At 36.3% G+C, this 26,244-nt stretch overlaps 1 protein-coding gene across 4 annotated transcripts; it reads left to right on the plus strand.

Moving 5' to 3' along the window:
• The first annotated feature begins 3,478 nt into the window (after window positions 1–3,478).
• Window positions 3,479–23,455, plus strand: LOC107858439 (urease accessory protein D). Of its 4 annotated transcripts, none has more exons than XM_016703096.2 (9): window positions 3,479–3,692; window positions 3,779–3,838; window positions 3,943–4,017; window positions 4,145–4,189; window positions 5,004–5,237; window positions 14,021–14,103; window positions 14,266–14,434; window positions 22,561–22,697; window positions 23,034–23,455. In XM_016703096.2, exons 1-8 carry the CDS (start codon window positions 3,594–3,596, stop codon window positions 22,672–22,674), a joined length of 879 nt encoding a protein of 292 aa, XP_016558582.1. In that variant the 5' UTR covers window positions 3,479–3,593; the 3' UTR covers window positions 22,675–22,697; window positions 23,034–23,455. The 4 variants fall into 4 exon arrangements, with proteins under 4 accessions (XP_016558582.1, XP_016558581.1, XP_016558583.1 ...); XM_016703095.2 differs by having other exon boundaries at window positions 3,779–3,844; window positions 23,034–23,381; XM_016703097.2 differs by lacking the exon at window positions 23,034–23,455 and adding an exon at window positions 18,604–18,658 and having other exon boundaries at window positions 3,779–3,844; window positions 22,561–22,699.
• The last annotated feature ends 2,789 nt before the right edge of the window (window positions 23,456–26,244 follow it).

Here is a 26,244-nt window from a genome sequence, read left to right on the forward strand (position 1 = left end):
ATTTAATTATACATGATACTATTTTTGTATAAATATCTTTTTGTTTCTTATTAAATAACTACCAATAGGCCTAATTAGTTTTGTCCTCATGTATTATTTTACTAATATTTTTATTTAGACCTTTGTAATTCAATTATACATGGTACTATTTTTATATAAATATCTTTTTGTTCCTTATTAAAAACTTACAAAGGATATTTCGATAATTTTATGGTGCAATAATGTTAGGTTTTTTGCCCTGATTTTCTTACCAAAATTAAGTTTTACTTTTTCTTTGTAAGGAAAATAAAAGTAACCATAAATACTTTTACTTTTCCTAAAAGGAAAATATAAAACTCTTTCATATTTGACAAACCTCTTTCTTGGAGAAAAGGTTTTGGACATCTATAAATAGAAGACCCCCTTCTCATGTCATAACACAATTGCATCCACGATATAGTCTTTAAAGAGTCTTTGTTTAGGGAAAGATTTCTCCCAATAAGTTTTAGGATTTTCAATTTTATTTTTAATATGTAGGCCGTTTGGCCAAACCATATCCAATAATATATTTTTAGTTTAATTTTTCATGTGTCGTCTGATTTATCGTCTTATGGTTTGCGAACTAAAAACTTTCTCATGACGCCCTCTCGATTTCAAACCCAACAAGTGGTATCAGAGCTTACGGTTCAATGTTCCAATGGTGTGGTGAGACGAGATTAAACAGGTTCAAAGCGGTTTCAAAATCAAGTTGCAACCAATTTGATGATAATAAAGATATATGTCCAAAAGCTACATGTGGAGATAATTGTCAATCATATTTTCAACAATCCTGCTGTCACATATTTGAAAATAAAGCTTACTTTTAACCCTGCAAAAGGGCTCCAATATTTTTAACTCGAAAAGGGTTAATATATTTTTAACCCCAAAAGCTCCATTTTTAAACATGCCAAACAACAGTGATATATAAAGAATATATGAAGAACGAAGATCATGCACAAGAAGAAGGAGGATCAAGAATATTTTGAAGAAAATCAAGCAAAAAAGGGGAGATTTGTTAGGGTTTTTGCCCTGATTTTCTTACCAAAATTAAGTTTTACTTTTTCTTTGTAAGGAAAATAAAAGTAACAATAAATACTTTTAATTTTCCTAAAAGAAAAATATAAAACTCTTCCATATTTGGCAAACCTCTTTCTTGGAGAAAAGGTTTTGGACATCTATAAATAGAAGACCCCCTTCTCATGTCATAACACAATAACATCCACAATGTAGTCTTTAAAGAGTCTTTGTTTAGGGGGAGATTTCTCCCAATAAGTTTTAGGATTTTTAATTTTATTTTTAATATGTAGGCCGTTTGGCCAAACCATATCCAATAATATATTTTTAGTTTAATTTTTCATGTGTTGTCTGATTTATTGTCTTATGGTTTGCAAACTAAAAACTTCCGCATGACGCCTTCTCGATTTCGAACCCAACAATAAAATGGTTGACATGCATATTGCTTTTTCTTTATATTTATTAGTTTGGTCCTCATTTTTATGGTGCAATAAAATGATTATACATGGGTATTGTTGTTTTTCTTATATTTATTAGTTTTGTCCTCATGTATTATTTTAATAATATTTTTATTTAGACCGTTGTAATTGAATTATACATGATAGTAATTTTTTATAAATATATTTTGGTTCCTTACTTGTTTTTTATACCCCAAGGGTATTTTGATAATTTTTTGGTGCAATAAAATGGTTACACATGCATATTATTTTTTCTTATATTTATTAGTTTTGTCCTTATTTTTATAATGAAATAAAATGGTTAGACATGCAGTTTGATTTTTTCTTATAGTTATTTTAGCTTTTTCCTCATGTATTATTTTAATAATATTTTTATTTAGACCTTTGTAATTGAATTATACATGATAGTAATTTTCTTATAAATATCTTTTTGTTTTTTATTAAATGACTACCAAGGGTATTTTGGTAATTTTATTATGCAATAAATATTTCAAAATCGATGTATGTCTCCTCAACTCATATATTTGAAACTTTCAAATGAGACGTGCATTATGTACTTTTCTAGGAATGTCTAAATGAAAGACGTGCCGTCAACTGTAGTTAAAACAATCTAACTAGATTTTTATTGACTTATATAATTACTTTTGTATTGATTGGACCAGTTTATTAAGCTCAATTTTGTTCCATACTGAATGTATATATTATATTAATATTGGTTCATTGTACTACATTTCTTTTTTTTACTCCTATATTAAATGATTTAAACAATTAGAAAATAATCTTTCCCAAAGTTGAATCTCTTTTGTACATTAGTGTTGCCAAAATGTCTGTGCCTTGCACAGGCATGAGTATCTAGTTTATAAGACGTAAGAACTCCATAGATTTAGTGGGTGTTTGGCCACGAAAACTAAAATTTTTAAAGTTGAAGTTGGAGTTAGAGTTGAAGTTGGAATTGAAGTTGGAGTTGGAGTTGAGCTTGTCCATGAATATAATTAGAGTTGTTTTTGAATTTTTGTGAGAGAAATAAGATCGGAAAAAGTGAAAACAACTTTTTGTTATTTTTCACTTTTACAAATACAATTTCAAGTTGTGTTTGAAATTCTCATGGCCAAAAATCACTTGAAGTTGAATATGACATAAAGTGATTTTTTTTTCCGAAAAACTGAAAAAAAATCATGGCCAAACGAGCCCTTAGTACTTTAAACTTTACTAAAACTCTACTTCTTAAAATATTTCCTTAGTACTTGCAAAGTTATAAAAATTTTGTTTCTTAAATCTTTTCTATGAAATGTATTAAAAGTTCTAGTCTATAGTATAAGAATTAAACCAAAGATATGAAAACATGTACTCATAGTTCAAATAATTAAACAAAACTTTCTTTTACGTGTAGAACTAAAAAAACAGATTATATTTAGTCTTTAACATTTAATTTAAAGTCGTTAATATTAGAATTTTTATTTTAAAATTCTATACTAAGATAATGACATATTTGGATACACTATTAATTTATATTTATATAATTTAGATAGATATAATATTTATTCTAACATTAATTATCATTTTCTAATAATTTTATTTTTATATATAATTTTATTGATGCACTTACCCTAAAAATACTATACAAAAATGAATAAAGTCTATTCTTTAAACACTTCTCTTATCCCAAGGGAAAATAAGTTTCTCAATTAGTGAGGGTCATTAAGTTTTAAAAATTAAATAATAAGAGATAATTTTTTTTAAAATATTTTTGCTCCAACAATTAAAGAGGTTGTCTCAACAATTATAGAAATTGTCTCATTAACTATCAGAATTATTCGACAATTATAAAAATTATTCAACAATTTTACAAAGATGTTCGATAACTATACAAAATTATTGAATAATTTTAATAATTATTAAGACAATTAATATAATTATTGAATAATTTTTTTTAATTATTTAAGCGACTATATTTCTTTTAATATTGTGTTGTCCCTTTTATTTAATTAAATATTTGAAACTTGAGAGGGTCGAGCTCATTTTTCTCAAAGCAAAGCGACTGTGGCCATCCTTGTAATTTCCTGCTCAAGAGTTACCAGAATACCATTCGGCAGAGGTGGAGATATGGAAATAGGGAAGGTGATAGTGGAGAAAGTAAGAGGAAAAGCAACGGTTACTAAGTGCTTTTCAAAGTATCCCCTCAAATTCATCATCCCCAGAAAGGTCTGATCAATCTATATATCATCTCCTCCCAGCTTCTTTTCTTTTCTTTCTTATGAAAGTGATAATGTGTCTCTCAATATTGATAGGTGGGTTCTTCTAAAACTGATGCTGTTTGGATTTACACCATCACTTATGGTGGTGGAATTGTCTCTGTAGGTCAATTTGTCGGATTGTAATTTTGTTTTAGGAAATTATCCCTTAATTCAATGTGTATGATTAAACCTAATGTAATTTTTATGTTTTCTTCCAGGGGGATTCTATAACATGTGATATTACAATAGGAGATGGTTGCACCGCTGTTTTGGCCACTCAAGCTTCTACTAAGGTTAAACTTTTTGCAAGTTTCATTATTTGCAAATAAATGTATTCATGTATATAAATAAATGTTCATATCTGTGTGGCCTTTTTAACTTGTTTCATGTTCTAATAACACATTAATATTTCTGTTGCAGGTGTACAAAGCTGTGGGATCAAAAAATTCCGAACAAGTGTTGGAGGTAATGCCATTCTAACAAAATTATATTCTTCTTCTTAATGCATTTGGATGGATTCCAAAAGGTCCTTGCATAGGGTTACAAATTCTAAAAGAAATTGATGCATACAAAAAGAAAAAAATTGGTTTAGTAACCAAGTTATTGTATTGAATTTGATGATGCAGAAAAAGTAAAGAAATGCTGGATTTTAGGGAGATATCCTAAGGAGAAGAAGTAAAAGGAAAAGAAATGGAAATTGAGAACCTGAAATCGGTGTCAAAATGGTTGAGGAGGAATTCTGTGTAAGTGGCGTCCTTGGTTTTGAAATAGTTTGCATTAGTTATTATAGGGAACTAGCAATCAAAAGGATGTGTAGAATTATGAGCTAACCTGCTTTAAAATGTTAATGTACTTTTATGTATTTTAAGAAGTTGATATGGTTAACTTCTCCAGACCCCACTTATGAGATTATAGATTGAGTATATTGTTATATATTCAACTTCTGAAAGGAAGACATAAAATAAGGATACATAACAGCTTCCACATCTGGATACAGCCGTAACAAAAGATACTACGGTGTGACTCATTGGATCTAAAATTTAGAATATGTATCTGCCTGAAATTTGTCAATACAGTTCCAATTTATTTAAGCACAAAAATTTACAGTCAAAGATGTAATTTTTGGTAAACGGATGATGAGGTTTGTTGGACAAACGGTAGTAAGTTCATCATCACCTTTTTTTTTTTTTTTTTTTTCTGTTTTGCCACCTTTTGAACTATCTCATTTGATCCCTAGCTAGCCGTGTTAGTAAAAATGGCTTTTTATGCCGTGCAGTAGGCAAGAATAGGGAGCAATGCCTTTTTGGCTGTAATTCCAGATCCAGTGACCTGTTTCTCCACTGCAAAATATTCTCAGAAGCAAGTGTTCAAAGTTATGTCCGACTCAAGTTTGCTTCTTGTTGATTGGGTAACTAGTGGCCGTCATGAAAGAGGAGAAAAATGGGATTTTGATCTTTATAGGAGCACGAATCACATCTTTCATAATGGTGATGAGCCTTTATTTCTTGATACAGTAAGTTTCTTCGCTTATCTATCTGTTTGTTATTTAATGTGTAAAAAGTAGAATATATACTACTTTTTTTTTTCAATCTCGAAAAAAGTTGTATGTATTCATTTTTAAAGTACAATAGATCATCTGTTTCTGATACAATCCAAATTGCCTCCGGATCTTGGATGGGATACTTATGGTGCTAGAGGTTCTTAAAGACATCTTATTTTCATTACAAGAGTGTCATATGATGGTGTTTTCACCTACATTTGATCAAGGGTCCTTGGAGGAGTAGAGGGAATGCGAGAATGGGATAAAAGGCCTCTTTGAAAGGACATGGGCCCAATCTGCCTTGGAGGTGTGCCAGACCTACTAATCAAGAGCAGGTCAAAACAGTTTCATCCGCTCTAGAAATGCCTTTGACATGCTCCATATCTGCTCTAAAGATGCTAGAGCGGGTTGCCTTGTTTTATTAAAACAAATGGGTCACTTTTGGGCCCATTGTAATAAGTTAACCCTAGACTATAAATAGAATAACTTAGGTCTTTATTTCCGAACTTTTGTTCTGGTAATGAAGATATAAAAACTCTTGAGAGAGTGAGTGATAGCTTGGAAAAATATTTGTTGGGTCTTGTTTAGAAATGGTGGTTGTAAGGGCGTTTCGATTCCCTTGCGGTCAACATAAGAGATTATGTGTTTGTAGATAATTGATTTGGGTTTTTTGAGTTTAATATACTCACTAGTTTCATTTCTTTCTATCTTCTTGTGTCAATCTATCTATCTTTATCATCTATCCTTTTATCCGTTTCATTCCATATTTCAATTTCATCGTTTCTTTCGTTTTTGCGTTTGTTTCTAGTTTTCGTGGTTTGATCCTTATCATTTGGTATCAGAGCCGAGCTTGATTTCGTTCCCACAAAGTCAATCTTGGGTCTAGTTGTCTTGAAAAATCGAAAATCAGAAAAAAAAATTACTCTTCACATTTTTTAGGTTTAGGTCAAATTTTGAGTTTTTGATTTTGGTATTTTCTCGAGTTTCTAGTGTTAGATTCTTGTTCCCTAACACTATTAGAGTCTAAATATCGAATTTGAGCTTAATCGGAGCTATATTGAAGATTCTACCCTTGATGAAAGCTTGAGTTTGAAGAAAAGGAAAGTGGGTTGAAAATTCTAGAAATTTTGGTGAAGAATTTGAGCTTAATAATGTTTGGAATGTGTTTAGAAGGTTAAAAAGTGCTTGAATTCAAAATTTTAACGCATTCCGAGCTAAGGTGAAGATGTTGAAAATTTTTGTGTTCTCGGAGAAATTCAAATATTCAAGATGAATTTTCAGCAAAAAGTGGGTGTTTGATCCAAAAAGGAGAAAGAAAAGTGTACAAAAAGTGTTAGTACAAAACAATTCAAGGGTCCCAAGAATATTCCAAGAGAAGTGGACAAAGGGGGACCACAACAAGTACATTTCGGCACCTTGTGCAAGCTGGCCGGCTGATATGCGTTTGATTTGCCTTAGAGGTGCTTTTGGGCTGCTTTTGACCTACTAGAGCTGGTCAAACCAGTGCCTTATGCGCCTGGTCTGCCCCTGCGCCTGGTCTGCCCCTGAGATTCACTGGACCTGCTCAAGTAGGTCAAAACAACCCCTCTTGCACTGGGCATGCGTTTGGGGTGCTCCCAAGCTGTTTTGGTAGATCTAAAACACAATTCAAAGCTTCTTAATTCCTTTTTTGCTCAGGTTTGATTCATCTAGTTTCACTTCTTGATTCTTAAATTCATATCTTGATTCTTAAATTACTCAACAACTAATAATTCACCCACTAAGTTGTTGATTAGTGTTTGAGTTCGTTTCTTTCTTTGTCCTATTTCTTTTGAGCTTTTCTGGTTTTTAATTAGTTGTAGCTTCTTGACTCAAGTCCGTACATATTTTCTTTGAGTCATTCAAACAAGAATTCACTCCGGCCACAAGTAGAACATGACACCTTATCTACCACCGGAGTATAAACAACTTTCAACATTCGTCAATCCTCTTGTGAGGTCTACAAAGGTGAGATTCTTACGAGTGTTGGTGAGGAGCTTTTACTACTAATCTTGTTTGTTTATTTTGTAGGTACAAGGAGTTATAAGGAAGTATGTCTTCGGTAGCCTCGGATGATTGTGACTACGACATAGGGGACTATGATTGTGGTGAAGAATATTATGGCTATGATGAAGATGGAGATTATGGGGGCTATGAATATAATCATGATCAAGAATTGTGTGAGAATGAGGGCTACTATTTCAAAGGAGAATATGAGATGAATGGTGATTCTAGTTCCTATACAGAGTTAGTATGGAGATGATGAAGAGCCTTGTGATGGTTCTTATGTGGAAGAAAGGGCATGTGAGTAGTATTACATTTCCCACTCCGAGCATGAAGATGATGTAAAGTATAACCTTCTTTCTTATGCACCTTCTAATGGTTATGGTGAGAGTGCACATGTGAGTTGCGAAGATTCATATTCCTCATCTTGTGGTACTTCTTATCAAGGTCGAATTGGTGTGATTGGTTATATTACCTATAGTAGAGGTCTCTCCATGGGAAGAAAGAGTGTGCATCTCCAAATACTAGGGATAGGTATAGTCGGATTCATGATCTTCCTACCCTTTCTATCTTTAAAGGAGAGCGAGATCCCGAAGATTATCTTGATTGGGAATGGAAGTGTGAAAGGATCTTCAAGGATTATGATATGAGCGAAGTCGAACAAGCTATGTATGCCCTTAAACACATTCAAGGCCTGACATTGAGATGGTGGGAACTTTTAAGAAAGCCCGATCAAACATGGAGTGCATGAGGTATATCTATGTACCAAAGGGGTATACGAAGCTTTACAATGTTGATTTAAGAAGAAACATTTGCTCAGGAAAGGTAAATATTTGTGGGGTTTCGAGATGCATCCTTGTTCTTGATGATCGGTGGGATGCCTCGAAAGTTCTTGCTTTTCTCATGTTTCTTGGAAAGCTATAAAGTTTCTGAGAGAGCGGAGGTTTCCTTCACCCGAGATGGGTACTCTGAGGAGGTTTGGTATGACATTTTCCCCTTGGAACATGGACATTTATGTTTGGGAACCAATTGGTTTGCACGACATAGAGTTCCAAATGTGCAAAATTGTCCTAAAATTGTAATGGATCAATGGTAAAATCATCTTTTTCCACCTACCCTTCCCAAATCTCAAAGAAATGTGACCACTTACTCCAAGTCTAATGAAAATGAGAGACAAAAGATTGAGAGGAGCAAGGGAGTGCTAGGTGGCAACCTAAGAGAGGAAAAAGAAGAGGCTGAGAGGAGTGAAGTGAGGGGGTTGCCACCAACCTAATTTAACTTTATTTGTCCTCTTAGTAAGGACATGTGTAGGTACAAACATGGAAAACGAAGGAGAACTAGCCCCAAAAAGGAAGATTATCATTGAAAATTTGATGGGGGCAATTTTAGATGTTTCCAAAGCTTGTAAGGGAGTTCCACCGCGAGTTAAAGAAGATAGCTAACTCTTGCACTTTACTAAATGTGAATGATCATTATGAGGCTAGTAGCCAATCGAGTGTGAGTAATAGCTTGCTTATATGTGAGTTTCATGATTCTTGCCTCTTGTTGATGATGTACATATTGAGAGTGTGGATACACTAGTTGATCCTATTGATGACCCGATTGACTCTTCTTGTAAGATCAATTTGTGTCTACTTAGTGTTGAAGCCATTGTGTTGAATGATAGTATATTGTCTTGTGGAAATGGTGTTGATCAACTTGTGTGTGAAACTAGTCCACCACTTGAGGATGTTTGTTATGTGATTAATGAGCTTCAAGTGAGTGGTGATGTTGAAAATGTTGGTCAATTGAATAGGAGTGATCCTTTGAGCATACCCCTTAATGAAGATCCTTGTGTTTGTCTTGCTCATAGGAATGACTTTGTTTGAAACTTCTTTGAAAGTGAACTTACATGTTCTTTTGAGAGTGAACTTACATGTTCCAAAAACATGAGTTGTCCTTTTGAGAGTGAACTTACATGTTCTAATTCTTCTTCGTGGATTGATCCTTCTCTCTTTAAGTACAATATCATGTTTGGAGATGATGAAATCATTCCTAGTGAATTACCTAGTGGTATGGATCATGTTGATGATGTGGTCCTTCTCGAAGGCTGTACTCTATTTAATAACCCACTATGGTGTGATTGACATTCCTCCAATGGATGAAAATCTCTTTTTGGAAGATGAGAGTACTCTTTTGGAAAGGATTGATCAATTGGGTAATGATAACTTTGATTTACTTGAATGATTGAGAAACCCAACTAGTGATTGTTTTTGTGAAAATAATGTTGCTTGTGATCCTTTATATGACACCCCACCCTTGTTTGATAATTATGAGGATGAATTGCTTGATTCTTGTGGTGACTTGAGTTATGATCCCTTTAATGTTAGTGGTGGTATGTGTCTAATTGAGGATTTTTCCCTTAAAAAGAAAGTGGTAGTTGTTTGGAAATTGCTTCTTCTTCTACTTTGTGTGCCTCTATTGATGAGAATACTCATGGTGATGATGTTGAATCTAATAGTGAGTATATGCTTGAGGACATCTTAGTTGAAGTTAATTTGAGTGATACCTTTCTCTACCCCTCTTTGCTTATGAAATTGTCAATGGTCATATAAAGAGGAAGTCTAATTGTGAAGATGGCACCTTTGGGGAAAGTGAGTATTGCCTTGACTCATGTTTTTGGCTACTTCTCCCATTTGACCCCGGTGACCTATTTGAATGTGGTGATTTCTATACACCCGACTTGGTGCTTGGTCAAGATGACAAGCAAAGTTTGGACGAGGATATTGAAATCCTGCCCTATGATGGAAAGTCTCACTTGGGGATCCATAATCCACTTAAAGTACCAATATTGTGTAAAGGAAAGATCTCCAACAAAGATGAGAGTTCTTTAAAGAAGGGGAGTAAAGAAAAAATCCAAGAGAGTCACCATTGTGTGTTTTCATTCTCGACCAAAGTTTCACTACTTGTAGGTCAAGGTGAGAGTTTTCTCTTGAAAACACTTTGGATGTATTTCATTTAATTGATACTCTTCTTTGTGATTTGTTTGCAATTGGTGACCCCTTTCTCAAAGGGAGTTGTTTGAAAGGGAAAAGTGCTTTGTACTTAAATGTCTTGATTCCATCCTTGTGTGCGTTATGTGCTAAATCTTGTAAGCCAAATGACATTCTTATAGATAATAGCACCTTGAATGATGGTTTTATGCTTGATTCCTTTCTATACTACCTCTTTACCTATGATGATGTCCATGTTAGTCTTGAAATTGTTTTATTGGGAGGTAGGAAACTTGTTGGTTGGTCCACTTGGTTGAGTAATAGTGCTTTATGGGTCGTTCACATCTTTGACCCCAGAAAACCCTTGTAGATCTTTGAACCATTGGTGATATCACTTTTGGTATGGTCTCTTGAAGAGATAATGAAGCAATTGTGTCTTATGACTCCTAAGATGAATGTAGTCTTACCTTCTTGGTTTATTGATGCCAGTATGACCGTTGCGATTTCCTTATGGCTTGATAATTGTCATAGCCAATTCCTTTGTACCATTTTTAATAAGCTTTTAATGTTCAACACAAAGGATCCTTGATTATATCTGTTAAGTATCCCACATTGGAAAATGGATGGGTAATTGGTCTTCTTATATGGACTTGGACAATTCTCCCCTCATGAGCTAACTTTTGAGGTTGAGTTAGACCCAAGATCCATTCTTTACGTGGTATCAGAGCCTATGGCTCAATGATCCAATTGTTGAACAAAGTTGCAACCAATTTGACAATAGTGAAGATATTGTCAAAATAAAACTATATGTGGAGACAATTATCAACTATATTTTCAATAATCCTGCTGTTACATATTTAAAAATAAAGCTCACTTTTAACCCTGCGAAGAGCTCATATATTTTTAACCCAAAAGGGTTCATATATTTTTTACCCAAAAGCTTAATTTTAAGCATGCCAAACAGCAGTGATGAAGATTATGAGAAGAACAAAGATCAAAGATGTGAAGAAGGCGGATCAAGTGAGGAAAATCATGCCAAAATGGGGTGATTTGTTAGAGTTTTTGCCCTGATTTTCTTACTAAATTTAAGTTTTATTTTTCTTAGAAGGAAAATAAAAGTAATACCATAATTAATTTTAATATTCTGAAAGTAAAACATAAAAATTTTTCTTATTTGTCGAATCTCTTTCGGAACAAAATAAATAGAGGCCCCCTTCTCATACCATAACACAATGACATCCACAATGTAGTCGTTAAAAGAGTCTAGTTTAGGGGGAGATTTCTCTCATAGGTTTATGCTTTTTCAAATATTAGTTTTTAATATGTAGGTCGTTTGACCAACCATATCAATAATATTTTTTTAATATTATATTTTCCGTTGTCGTCTGATTTATTGTCTTATGATTTGTAAACTTTAAGCTTTCGCATGACACCCTCTCGATTTCGAACCCAACAAGTGGTATCAGAGTCAGGCTAATCCCAAATCTTTGTTCACTGATGTTGGGCCCCTATATTATATTGTCCACGCACCAGTTAACGAGGCCTGGGCGTGGGGGGAGTGTTAAGTATTCCACATCGGAAAATGGATGGGTAATTGGTCTCCTTATATGGACTTGGACAATCCTCCCCTCATGAGCTAGCTTTTGGGGTTGAGTTAGACCCAAGATTCATTCTTTACAATATCTTAATTGTGTGCAACCTTGGCTTGATGCTATGATTATTTGTGCTAACCCTAACACTCATGTCATAGGATGTTGTGTTTGTTTGTCCTTCCTTTGGTTTTGCAAGGTTTGGATTTGAGGTTGAATCCTTTTAAAAAAAGGGAGGATGATACAATCCAAATTGCCTCCGGATCTTTGGATGGGATACTTATGGTGCTAGAGGTACTTGAAGACATCTTCTTGTCATCAAAACGGTGTCATGTGATGGTGATTGCACCTACATTTGATCAAGGGTCCTTGGAGGAATCGAGGGAATGCGAGAATGGGCTAAAAGGCCTCTTGGAAGGGACATGCGCCCAATCTGTCTTGGAGGTGCGGCAGACCTGCTCTAGCAGATCAAGAGCAGGTCAAAACAGTTTCATCCGCTCTAGAAATGCCCTTGATATGCGCCACATCTGCCCCAAAGATGCTAGAGCGGGCTGCCTTGTTTTATTAAGGCAAATGGGTCACTTTTGGGCCCATTGTAATAAGTTAACTCTAGACTATAAATAGAATAGCTTAGTTCTTTATTTCAGAAGTTTTGTTTTGGTAATGAAGATAGGAAAACTCTTGAGAGAGTGAGTGATATCTTGGAAAAGCATTTGTTGAATCTTGTTTAGAATCGGTGTTTGTAAGGGAGTTTCGATTCCCTTGCGGTCAACGTAAGAGATTAGGTGCTTGTGGATAATTGATTTGGGGGTTTTTGAGTTTAATATACTCATTAGTTTCTATTTCTTTCTATCTTCTTGTGTCTAATCTATCTTTATCATCCATCATTTTATCCCTTTTCTTTCGGTATTTCAATTTCGTCGTTTCTTTAGTTTTTGCGTTTGTTTCTAGTTTTTATAGTTTGATCCTTATCAGTTTCAGTCTGCTCTTTCAATAGCAATAAATATAGACGTATCACTTTGCTTAACAAGAAACACACAAAGTCACTTCAGTAGGAATTTCACTATTTAGATAATTGGAATAAATACTTTGTGGTTTTAGCCGTTAACCTGTCCATCACTTCTTTTATTGCGTTTATTTCATGTAAGAGTTCTATTGATTTTTTCCCCTAAATCTTGGCTCTTACATAACCTGCTGTGTGTAGCGATTTTAGCATCATAAATTATGAGTGTCCACAAGGAGTGGGATATTCCTTGCAGATGTCCCCTGGATGGTTGCAACCCTGCGAAATTTGATATGTCCAGTACTGACATAACAAGGAATAAAAAGCAAAAGAACATGGTACCATGAATTGCTTAACAGGAAAGCCATAAAGAGGAGAAAAACGTTAATAAACATTTTCAATCATGGTATAAGAAAAATCTTATAAGGAATAATCTCTCCCGCGTGCTATGCTTTCTCAGGTCCTATTCTTCTATTACTGGTTTTGTAGACAATATTGCTAGGAAATTTTCGGTGTGTTGTACTTTGTCCTCATTTTGCCTCATCAAGCCTTTCACTAAATGATTCCTCTGCCATTTGTTACTGTTACCGCCCATCCCAGCCCCGGTAAAGAACCATAGTGTTCATATGGTTGTCAATCCCCAAGCCAAAGTGAACAAATACAGAGGCAAGATTTGTGGTAACAATCTTGAACAATTACATTGAAGTAGCAATCTCTGCCTAAAATCTGATTAAGGCTGTTGAGCAACTATGCCCTATCCAGATACATCTTTTACAACTTGCAACACACGTAGTTGCTAACCACTTGTAAGTTGAACTAATAGGTGTGTGAGGCACACATTAGTGTAGCTGGAAATGAGTCATAAAAATGATGTACCATATCTCTTTCCGTTTTCCAACTACGTCAACGGGATTTAGTCCAAAAATGTTTTGTATTCACCCAACATTTTGAGCATGAATTATGATGTTCCCTTTCATCCCCATAAGGATCATAGCCACTAATGAATATCACTTAGTCCATTTCATATCCACTGGTGCTCCTTTTTCCAGTAGGGAATCTCTCTCCTCGCACTGTTCTTCTATTTCAAGTGAGATATTTAGAGTGACTCATGTGAATATCATGTTTTTTCATGTCATGCTGCAGCCATTTAACTGTTTTGCTTTTCATTAGGTATTTTTAGAACAAGGAACATGTGCAGGAATTGCTGAGCATATGCAAGACTATCAAGTGATTGCAATGGTGATATTATTGGGGTATGTATAGGTTCGTTTGGTACTTAAAATATTCTTCACTTCCCCATTGCCATTCCTTTTCTCTTTCCTTGTGTAACTTTTACTTTTTAAGCCAGCATTCATCTGTTTTGGAAAAAAGGAAGTTGCTCTGACCTATCAATTTATTTTGTTACTTGTTGGCAGGCCAAAGTTGAAGCATGTTCAAAACCAAATCCAGGAAGATGTGAAGAAAATAATGTCTCAGAGTTTACACATGCCTACAATTGGTTCGAGACAATACACTATTAGACATAATGATCAACGCTTGACCAAACCAAGTTTTCTTGCTTCCTGCAGCGTATTTGGTCCAAAGGTATCATGCATCAACACCTGATCCATCTCTCTAGTTGTCTTGCTGGGGCAGGACCTGTGAATTTGAAGTCTAGTTGTTTGAGCATATCACTTAGGTCTGTGTGCAAATAAGGCCAATCATTTCTCTCAGTATACCACACCTATAAATTTGACACAGTTATCGATTAAATCTATTAATTGCTTGTGTACCATCAGTGGATCTGAATCATTCTCAAAATCGATTTTCCGATGGTACAAGTGGAATTGAAACCCTGTCGTCAAACCCTAAAATTGCCTACGATCACCGATAACATGGCCATGATGGCCGTTGGCCAGCCTCCGGTGGAGGTTAGGTCAGCAGCACTTACTGCGACTAAAGAACCTGCGAAAGTAATGTATGCGAATACCATAAAACCACAATACAAACCTATACCATTGAAGCAGATAACGTATTTACATGGGGAGCCAAGAATTGTTTGGGAAGAGGAGGAGGTCAGTCAAATGATTATTAACAAGGACTTGCAATATGCAGTGATATGGAAATTTTCATATGGTTGGCCAGAAATACAAGATCTCAGGAGGTTAATCCCTAGGCAATGTGAATTGAAAGGGGAAGTGAACATTGGATTGCTGAGTAATAGATACATATTAATAAGGGTGACGAGGCTGGATGACTTCGTGAATCTACTGTCAAAGCCACAGTTTTACATTACACAACTATTAGTCACATCCAATGCGCACTCTAAACTGGGATCCATTGTTTGATCCAGCGGATGAAACATCAATAGCGATAACATGGATTTTCTTTCCATCATTACCATCAATTTTCTTGGGAAAGAAGCAGTTTTCTCGTTGGCAGTAGTTGTAGGTAAACCCTTGCAAGTAGATGTAGCCACACAAAATAAAACCAGGCCAAGTTGTGCAAGTGTCAAAGCGAAAGTCGACTTATTAGGGGAATTTCCAAAGAGGATTAATGTGGGTATGAGAATGAAATCAAGAGAAGTCAAGGAAAAGTGGGTGACTATAAGATATGATTATGTGCCAAAAAATTGTAAAACATGCAAACTTCGGGGACACAATGCGAAGGAGTGTTTTATCATTCATCCAGAGTTATACCCTAAAGAGGAGGAAGAAGAAAACAAGGAAAATAAGGAAGACGATAAGAAAAAAGGAAATCTAGCAGGAGAGAAGAAAGAAGGAAATGACACCACAAAAGAAGATAAAGGAAAAACAAAGCAAGGAGAAAATACAGAATTCCAGGAGCAAAAGAGGAAAAAAGGGTCCAGAAAAGGAAGACAGAATCATAGAGGAAGAATGGAGATGAGATGGAATTTGAGACCCTAAAATAAGGAGCAAGAAGTTTTGACTGGTAATAAATTTGGGGCATTGGAAGAGAACATAAGGGGTGTTTGGATGAGCGTTTTTTTTTAAGTGACTTAAAAGCTAAAAGCAAAAAACCTACTTTTGGCCTTTTTTCTTTATACTTTTTAAGCCTAAAGTAAAGTGCTTAAAAGCATTTTTTATTTTTGCCAAACACCTCCAAAAATAAAAAAAGTGTTTAAAAGCCAAAAACACTTAAAAATAAGCCAATCCAAACATCTTCATAGAAGGGGATAAAGAGGAAATGATGGAGAAAGAGAGAGTAACAGAAATCAAGAAAAATACTAAAGATAAAGAGGCAAACAAAGAGGATAAGGACAGAGACATGGAGAAGGACTCTGTCAGTTCTATGGGATCCAACAGTAAAAGCAAACAAAATGAAACACAAGGGTCAGTTGTGAAGAATACACCCTATGAAGAGAAGGTGAATACCTTAGTACAATTACAGTAGTCACCGGAGAAGTCATCACAAGGTGTAGTGGACATGCAAGAGAGAACAATTCAGATCAAACACAGAAGACACCAGAAAAGGCAACACAAGATGAAGTGGAACTGGCAAGGGAGGAGGAAATAAAGTCACCACTATTTATATGACAGTGACAGGACAATATGAATATAGAATAGATGAAGGAGGAGGAGAATCAGGGACTGAGATTCCTTAAATTAACACATATACTAATCAAGAAATCAAAGATAAGTAAAGCACAAATGACAATATGGAAGTTAATGTAGAAGAAGTGAGACTTGTCGCCAAGGCAAATAGGGCAGCTCAGAGGAAAGAATATAAAGGGGTCAAAACCTACATTGCCCCAGTCACAAATGAATACAAGGAGGAAGAAGGTTTCATCTTTTACCTCTGATCAATGATTAACAAGGTATTTTTTTGGAATATCAGGTCTGTGAGGACTCAAAATGCTTTTGAGAAACTAATGGATCTGTATAGGAGACATCATTACTCTTACATTGCTATATTCGAACCTTTTCAAAGCCCAAGTGAATAGGAGAATTATAGAAGAAAATTGGGGATGCTTAATGCTAGAGTCAATTCTTTTGCAAAAATATGGATTTTTTGGGAAGATTATCGGGAGGAAAAAGACTGTATAAATACAATTCAACAGATTACAATGACCTTTCAACTAAGGGGAGGAGCTGTGTTTCAGGGTGACACCAGTGTATGCAAGATGCAATGCTTTAGAAAGGCTGGAGCTTTGGGATGATTTGGAAATTGTTGCAGATCAAACTAGCATTCCTTGGTGGTAGGAGGAGATTTCAACACTATTGCAGATGAGTCACAGAAATTGGGAGGCTTATCAGTTGCTCAGCAAGAAACTACAGATTTTACATACTGCATGAACGCTTGTTCTCTAAATAAACTAAAATTCACCGGAAGTTGCTATACATGGTGGAATGGTAGAATTGCAGAGGAAAGCATCTTCAAAAGGCTTGATGGAGTTTTGGGAACAATGAGTTTATGCAAAAACTCCCCAACAGTGAGGTGCACCATTTGATTAGACAAGGGTCAGATCATGCGACGCTGCATGAGTTATGCAATACATCAGAGGAACAGGTGCTTAAGCCTTTCAAATTTTTGAATTTCCGGGCAAAACATAAAGATTTCATTAAAGTGGTGGAGGAAAACTGGAATGAAGAGGTGAAATGAGGAAAACCGGAATGAAGAGGTGACGTGGTCTCCATTTACTATTGTGCATTCCAAAATGAAGAAGGTCAAAACTAATTTGGCACAGTGGAGTAAAAAGACCTGTGGGAATATTTTTTAGAGAATAGCCACTTTGGAGGACATTGTTAAATCCAAGGTAGTGCAATTAGAAGTGGCACCTACGGAGAAAAATAGAAGTGAGCTTAAGCTTGCAGAAGCTAACTTGAAGAGATTTTTGAACATGGAGGAGGAATATTGAAGGCAGAAAGCTGGAATGAAATGGCTCATTTCATGCCTATGTGAAAGAAAGAAGGAGAAAGATGCAGATTAATGAAATTCAAACAATGCAAGGGGACATGATCAGCACCTTGCGAACATTGGAGAAGAAGCTGTTAATGCCTTTAAGGAGCAGTTCAAGGAAAACGTGGAGGCAAGCAACTATGACATGCTCAAATGTATCCCGCAATTGATTAAGGGGAGGAGAATGAAGAAATGGGGAGCATGCCAACCATAGAGGAGGTTAAAGAGGTGGTTTTTTCACTAAATTCTGATAGTGCTAGTGGACCTAATGGTTTCTCAAGGCAGTTTTTTCAATCAAGTTGGGAGATCATTGGTAATGACATACTAATATGGTAAAGGCATTCTTTTGTGGGTGTGAATTACCAAGGTATGTGACTCACACTAATCTGGTACTTATTCCTAAAAAAGAGGTGGTCTAGAAGTTTGGTGACCTGAGACCTATTAGCCTAAGCACCTTTACTAATAAGATTATTTCAAGAGTGCTTCATGAAAGGATAGTTAAGCTGCTGCCTAGGCTAATATCACAAAACCATCTGGTTTTGTGAAGGGCAAGAGTATCACAGAAAATGTGTTGCTAGCACAAAAGATTATAAGGGACATTAACAGGAGGAATAAGATACACAATGTAGTGGTAAAATTGAACATGGCTAAGGCATATGATAGAGTCTCATAAAAGTTCCTGGTTAAGTTAATGAAGAGCTTTGGATTTATCATAGAAGATCATTGATTTGATAGTGAGGCTTATAAGCTGTAACTGGTATTCAGTTTTTATGAATGGACAATCATTTTTTTTTTTCCAATCATCCAGAGGCCTCAAACTGATCCTTTATCACCTACCTTTTTTATTATTGCAGCAGAGGTTCTTGCAAGGAATTTGAATGAGCTTTTTGAAGATCCTGAGTACAAAGGGTATGGTTTGCCTAAATGGAGTCCAAAAATCAATCATTTATCCTATGCAGTTGATACCATTTTATTTTGTTCAGGCCATTTGACCTCCATGAAGTAAATGATGAAAGTATTGAGAGAATATGAGATAGTATTAGGACAAATGATTAATTTAGAGAAGAGTTCTGTATATCTACATGAAAAAGTTTCAATTGGAGTAAGCAATCAAATAAAAAGGATTGCAGGAGTAAAACAAGGATCCTTTCCTTTTTTCTACCTTGGATGCCCTTTGTTTTATGGGAGAAAGAATAAAAGACATTTTGAATAACTGATCAAGAAAGTTATGAAAAGGCTGAGTTTGTGGCAGAATAAACTTTTGTCATTTGGAGGTAGGTATATCGTGATAACACATGTATTACAATCTATGCCTGTCTACCTATTGTCAGCATTGAATCCTCCCAGCATGTGTTATAAACGAGTTGCATAAAATTTTTGCTCGATTTTCCTGAGCAAATGCTACTCGTTCAAGAAACAATCATTGAGTTTCATGGGAAACATGTGCTATCATAGGGAAGGAGGAATAGGGTTCAGATCATTACGTGTAGTCTCAAAGGCTTTCTTTGTTAAGTTATGGCGGAATTTCAGAGTCTCCACATCATAGTGGAATAAATATTAAAAGAAAATGTCACCCTATAATGGTGAGAGGCTTTGGAGCCTCTCATGTGTGGAGGCAAATGGTTGAAGTTATAGAGGAGGTGGAACACAACATATGATGGCAGGTGAAAGCAAGCATCTCTAGTTTCTGGTTTGATAAATGGACCAAACATGGAGCCCTTTACCATGTAGAGGGGGACAATGTAGTTAAGGAGGAACTGGAGTTAAGGGAGTCTTGTAGAGAGGGAAGATGGGACGAAGTGAAACTAAGGAGTAAGCTGTCAGAGAAGATGACAAATCACATCCTGGAAAATATAAAGCCTCTCACAGAGTTGGAGACAAATGATACACCTTGGTGGATGGGGAATTCTCAAGAAAAATTTACAGTCAAGGCGTCATGGGAAATCATGAGTCAAAAGTAAGAACAGAAAGAAGAGTACAAGCAGATTTGGGTTAAAGGGTTACCTTTAATGATAAACATTTTCATGTGGAAGGCTTGGAAGGGAAGGATGGCCACATTTGATAACATGAAAAGAATGAGAATCAATATTGTATCTAGATGCTGGTGCTGTGAGGAGAAAGATGAGGAGACAATGGCCCACTTATTTCTAACAACCCCCATAGCCACTAGACTATGGAGGCAGTTTGCTATTTTTGCAGGAATAGACATTGAAGACATGCATTTGCAGCAAATCATCTCCACCTGGTGGACAATGAATGCAACACTAAAACTAGAGGCAGTATACAAAGCTATCCCAGCAATCATAATGTGGACCATATGGAAGAGAAAAAAATGCAATAAAGCATGGTGGGAAAGTAACATGTATGGAAATGGTATGGCAGGCTCAGGATCTAATTAGAAAGCTGATAAAATGTTACATCCCTGGATTAGGATAGGAAAGGAGTGTTGGCCTCACATTGTTATTAAGTTGAGGGAATACAAGCCAAAATTACACTATTAAAGTGTCATAACAAGCTCAAATGTAACACAGATGGTGCAAGTAGAGGCAGTCCAGGATTGAGTGCCTTTGCCTTCTACATTAGAGATGAAAATGGTCATATGGTCCTTGCTAGAGCTAAAGGAATAGGAGTTGCCACACACACAGTAGCAGAAATGAAGGCTATTCAGGAGGCTTTGTAATTCAAACAAGAGGAGCTAGGGAAGTAACTTTAGAGACAGATTCTCTTAACTCTAAAGAGTGATAGACAGACGGGTGGAAAGAGCCATGGGAACTAATTGATCATATAGAAGATATAAGGTACAGACTACAGTTAACCCAAGCACAAATCAAGCACACATTCAGAGAAAGGAACACAGTAGCAGATGCATAGGCAAATGAAGTAATTGCTACACAAAACTCGGTGGACTATCATAGTTTCTATGAGTTATCAACAACAATTAGAAAGCAAATAAACATGGATAAGACTCAAATCCTCAATTTCAGGATTCAGGCAAGGAAAATTAACACTAAAGCATAAAAAGAGAAGCATGCATAGGATTGAGAAGCAGTCACACAGCATAAAAAGAGCTACAACGGATCCCGATAATTACAATGCCATGGGAATCAGGAATAAACATGAGCACAAAGATAAGTCTAGCTAAGTCTAGCTAGATGCCCTACCTGGCAAAAACCTTCACCAAAAAAAGGGATAGATGGAGCTTCCCTCCACAGCAACTAAGTCTTGACAGCGACATGAAAGAGAATAGCAATGACACAACAATATTTGCATAAAGCAAGACACAATTCAGAGATTGAAGAGTTAAAATATGAGGAAGTGGACAAAAGAGGAGAAACAGTAGGTGTTTGGATTGACTAATTTTTAGGTGCTTTTAGCTTTTAAGCACTTTTTCAGTTTTGGTGGTGTTTGGCAAAGTAAAAAAGTGCTTTTAAGCACTTATTTTTAAGTCAAAAAGTGTCAAAATAAGCCACAAGCCAAAAGCCAAAAGCCAAAAGCCAAAAGTAGGGTAGTACCAACTTATGGCTTTTGGCTTTTCGCTTATAAGCTCCTTATTAAAAGCCAATCCAAACAGGCCCATAATCGACTTACGAAGCTTCAAGAATCTGAACATTGACATCACATTACTTCAGTACCTTGGGGATAAACCCTGACCACCTGAAAAGAAGAGCAGAGGGTCAGATCTGAGCTACAAAAGCAAATTGAGAGGAGAGAAAGTGAGCTCACCAGATGCAAGTGAAGATGATAGACAGAGCATAACCATCAGTAAGCAAGGATGGAGCTTGAAGATGATACAAAGGAGGTACAAGATGAACTGCCGATTCAAGCTTGGATGGCACATCCCACAAAGGCGGCGATGAAGAGTACCGAGTACTCTTGGACAACAATGAATATTTTTACTACTTTTAGGAAACTTTTCGCATTCCTTTTCTTTGAACTGGGTTATTTATTGGATCCGGATCTTTTTTTATACAGACTTGGGCTTGGCCCTTTTCTTTTTCATTTTGATCAATAAAACGGTCTAGAAATGGACCTAAAATTTAATTAAACAAAAAATCTATTAATTGCTTTAACAACCAAGTCAAACCCAAAATATCTTTGCTTGGGTTGTACATGTGTTGCTTTCATCGTCGTTTGATTTATTTTGTAGTTTTCTTTTCTTCTTTGCATTCTTCACTTGTTGGCCCCTCTCCATGTTGGTTTTCCAGGACATTCAAAAATATCTGATGCATAATCCTTTAATTGCTTCCGTCTGTTTCACTTTGTTTGACACTTCTACATTTTGGGGAGTTGACCATGTTTTTCTTAAATAATTTTTAAATATATTTTGAATTCATCTACTATGTTGACGTATAGTACTTTTTATGCTGTTTCCAAAAACTTGAAGAATTTATATCTCGATTCACATGAAAGCTCAAGTACTTCAACCTTCGTACTCCGAACCATGCCAAACAAAGTGGAATGAAGGGAGTTTTCCACTTGCAGTTTTGTTGTGCCGTCTTCTATACTGTTTTAGTTACAGAAATACGATGTCGGTAATAGTATCATCACCAAACTTTATCTTGGTTTGATATCCTGTTCTGGACTTTCTGTCTACCACATTTCGTTTCTTTTCATAGTGTGGTATGTGATGAAATTACTTTTTGCTACCGTCAAGAAATAAATTTCTTCACGGAATGGTGTTATAATATGATCTAAAACTTGCTCTTCTCATGCTGTTAATTTTTGTTGAAAATAAAAACTGTGAACCGTTTGAAGTGCAAAGCAGAATTCACTTCCATATTATATGCTTCATAAGAGATATTTTCTTGCAGGGAATTGGTGTTGTTACTCGAATAGCTGCCATGACAACTGAATCAATGTACAATTTCTTGCAACATCAGTTGTCCAGTATGGAGCCTCTACTTGGTGTCCAGCCATATTGTTAAGCAAGTCAATCAACGTTTTCTAGGTTTGGTCAATATCCATTTGTTTTGTAATCCTCATGTCTAGAGAAATTTGATTTTTTTCTTTTCAAATAGAGAAAGTTGAATCTCTGTTCATGTCATGTTTTGTGCTTTATGTGGAGAAAATGGTGGTACTGGATGCACGAGAAGAACCCAGGTCTTATTCTTGAAAATAAATATTTTCAATTGCCATTTGATAATAGGCCAGCATAGAAATAATGGAAGATCTTTTACGAAGAGTGTCTATTTTCACTAACATGACCATCCCAGTTGCTGGCTTGAAATAACTTCTCCATTTAGACTATCAGTAGGAAAGTTCTCACTGTAAATTTTCTGGCTAGGTGTGCCATGGATGGATCACTAGCTTTTGACATCGGACAACCATTAAGGTGCTTACTGTTTATCGAGATGGATAACAACCTTGCCAGATCAAGAATCTTAAAATGGTGTCGTATCCAACAGGCCAGAACATTCAAGTTGAACTGAGAAGTCCCACTTGAGGCAGCATGTGTCTTTCACCTGCACAAAATGAATCTTTGCCGGGAATTAAGGGGGTGAGGTGCAGCTTGAGTTTATAAATCGATCATTTCTGTATTTAGTTCTTTAGGAATTTGAATTCTTTTCTTTCCTGCTGCAAAATGCTGCCTCTTGTAATTCGTATGTCCACTAAATGTCTTTGATTTGTTTCATCTCTTTCCCAATTTTTTGTATGTTTACGAAATATTAAAGCATGATATATTAATTTAGGGGTAAAATATAGGGCAATAAGTATCATTGAAGCAGATGGAACATTTTTTTATTGATAAAAAGTTACAGAAAATTACACACAAATGCATCCAACAAAGTTGCATGCAAAATATAGTCCATTTTTTAAGTTCTTACCAAAAATACCCAGAAAGTTATTTTTCAATATGTAGCCAACTAAGCTAATTAGCATTTAATACACTTCACCATTTATTTCTTCTCTTTCTCATGTTCTTCTTTCTTCCTTAGAAGCCCTAATGATTTTTGTTCAGATTGTTTCGGTGACCTTCATTTTTCCTTTCATTTTATGTTTTCATTCTTCTTTTAGGTATATTTATCCTTCTTTGCTTTGATTTTTCTCGTTTTTTTTCCTAGTGTTAGCCATAAAACGCAGTGAGTGAACTCTTTTCTTTTTCTCCGATTTGAAAATCTTCTTCCCATCTAATTAAAGACAAAGTACCTACCACTCCATCGTAATCTGTGATGGTACTACAACAACAACATACCCAGTGTATTCCAACCTAGTGGGGGTTTGGGGAGGTTAGAGTGTACGCAGTCTATACCACTACCTCAGGTGAAGTAGAGAGGCTGTTTTCGATAGACCCTCGGCTTTGAACCAATAACAATATATCAAACACAAAACATAAATGTATATAAACTAACAACGATAGCCACAAGATAATACTAGATCCACAAGATAATACTAAAACTATAAATTCGAAACCATAGATAGCACTCAATACCACAAACAAGAAACTTCAGACAAAAAAAGAACACTCCTTGTTACCGACACATTCCCACCCCCTAACCCTCTATCCTAATCCGCTTCCTCCACACTTTTCTATCAAGGGTTATGTCCTCTGTAAGCTGTAACTGCTCCATATCATGCCTAATTACCTTCCTCCAATATTTCTTCGATCTACCTCTACCCCGTCTAAAATCATCCATAGCCAGTGTCTCATACCTTCGCACTAGAGCATCAGAACCCCTCTTCATCACATGCTCGAACCAACGTAACCTCACTTCTCGCATCTTGTCCTCCACCAAAGCCACTCCCACATTTTTTTTTGAATAATCTCATTCCTCACTGTATCTTTCCTCGTATGACCACACATCCATCACAACATCCTCATCTCCGCCACCTGCAACTTCTGGATGTGGGATTTCTTAACTGGCTAACACTCCGCTCTATACAAAATAGTCGGTCGGACTGCCACTCTGTAGAACTTACCTTTAAGCTTTAGGGGCACTTTGTTATCACATAGAACTCCCAAAGCAAGCCTCCATTTCAATCACCTTGCCCCCATATGATGCGTGATATCCTCGTCAATCTCACCATTACGCTGAATCATAGACCCCAGATACTTGAAACTCTCCCTTTTCTGAATGGCCTGGGAGTCTAGCTTCACAACCACGCCAGCCTCCTGCGACACATCACTAAACTTACACTCCAGGTGCTCCATCTTGGTCCTGCTCAACCAAAATCCTTTAGACTCAAGAGTCTGTCTCCAAATCTCCAACTTATCATTAACTCCCCCTCGGGTCTCGTCAATCAATACCACATTATCAGCAAATAACATACACTAAGGCACACCTCCTTGAATATGTCGCATCACCACATCTATCACCAAGGTAAATAAAAAAAGGCTAAGAGTCGATCCCTATGCAACCCTATCAAAATTGAAAAGTACTCCGAATCTCTACTTACCGTTCTCACACGAGTCTTTGCATCATCATATATGTCCTGAATCGACCTAATGTACGCCGTGGGCACCTCTTTAGCCTCCAAGCACCTCTACAGAATCTCCCTAGGCACTCTATCATAAGCCTTCTCAAGATCAATAAATACCATATGCAAGTCCTTCTCCCTCTTCCGAAATTGCTCCACTAATCTCCCCACAAGGTGAATAGCCTCAGTAGTCAAGCGACTTGGCATGAAATCGAACTGATTCTCAGAGATAGTCACAATCGTTCTCAATCTCAACTCAACCACCCATTCCCAAACCTTCATGGTATAACTCAACAACTTAATACCTCTATAGTTGTTGCAACTCTGGATGTCTCCTTTGCTTTTATATAAAGGAATCATCGTACTCCACCTCCACATTTTAGGCATCTTCACCGCCTTAAAAATGGTGTTATACAACTTTGTCAACCACTCCAAACCTGCCCAGCCAGTGCTTGTTCAAAAGTCCACTTGAATCTCATCTGGCCCCGTCACCCTATCCTGAAACATCCTACAAATAGCCCCCTTGACCTCCTCAACCTCAATACGCCTACAATGACTATAACCGTGACACTCCTCCAACTTCTCCAAATCCCCCAACACGAAACCTTTGTCCCCTTCGTCGTTCAAGAGTTTATAAAAATAGGACTGCGAGCTCTTTCTAATGAGGGCATCCTCAACCAACACTATACTATCCTCTTCCTTGATGCACTTCACTTGATACAAATCATGAGCCTTTCGCTCCCTGGACTTGGCAAGCCTATATAACTTCTTATTCCCGCTAAAGCCGCATACAAGCTCTCAAACGCTGCAGTCTTAGCCTCCGTAACCGCTAGCTTAGCCTCTCACCTAGCTACTTTATACTCCTCCTTATTCGTCTCTCTCTTCATCATCCTTGCTCTCAACCAACTTGGCATAGGCCACCTTCTTAGACTCCGCCTTTCTCTTAGCCTCTTCGTTCCACCACCAATCCCCTCGATGCTTACCAGATCGACCTCTCGAAACACCCAACACCTCTCTAGCGATCTCCCTAATGCAACTGACAGTCGTCTTCCATATACTGTCCACACCCCCTATACTCT

This window comes from Capsicum annuum, chromosome 2 (genome assembly GCF_002878395.1).
Source record: "Capsicum annuum cultivar UCD-10X-F1 chromosome 2, UCD10Xv1.1, whole genome shotgun sequence".
Taxonomy (NCBI): Eukaryota; Viridiplantae; Streptophyta; class Magnoliopsida; order Solanales; family Solanaceae; genus Capsicum; species Capsicum annuum.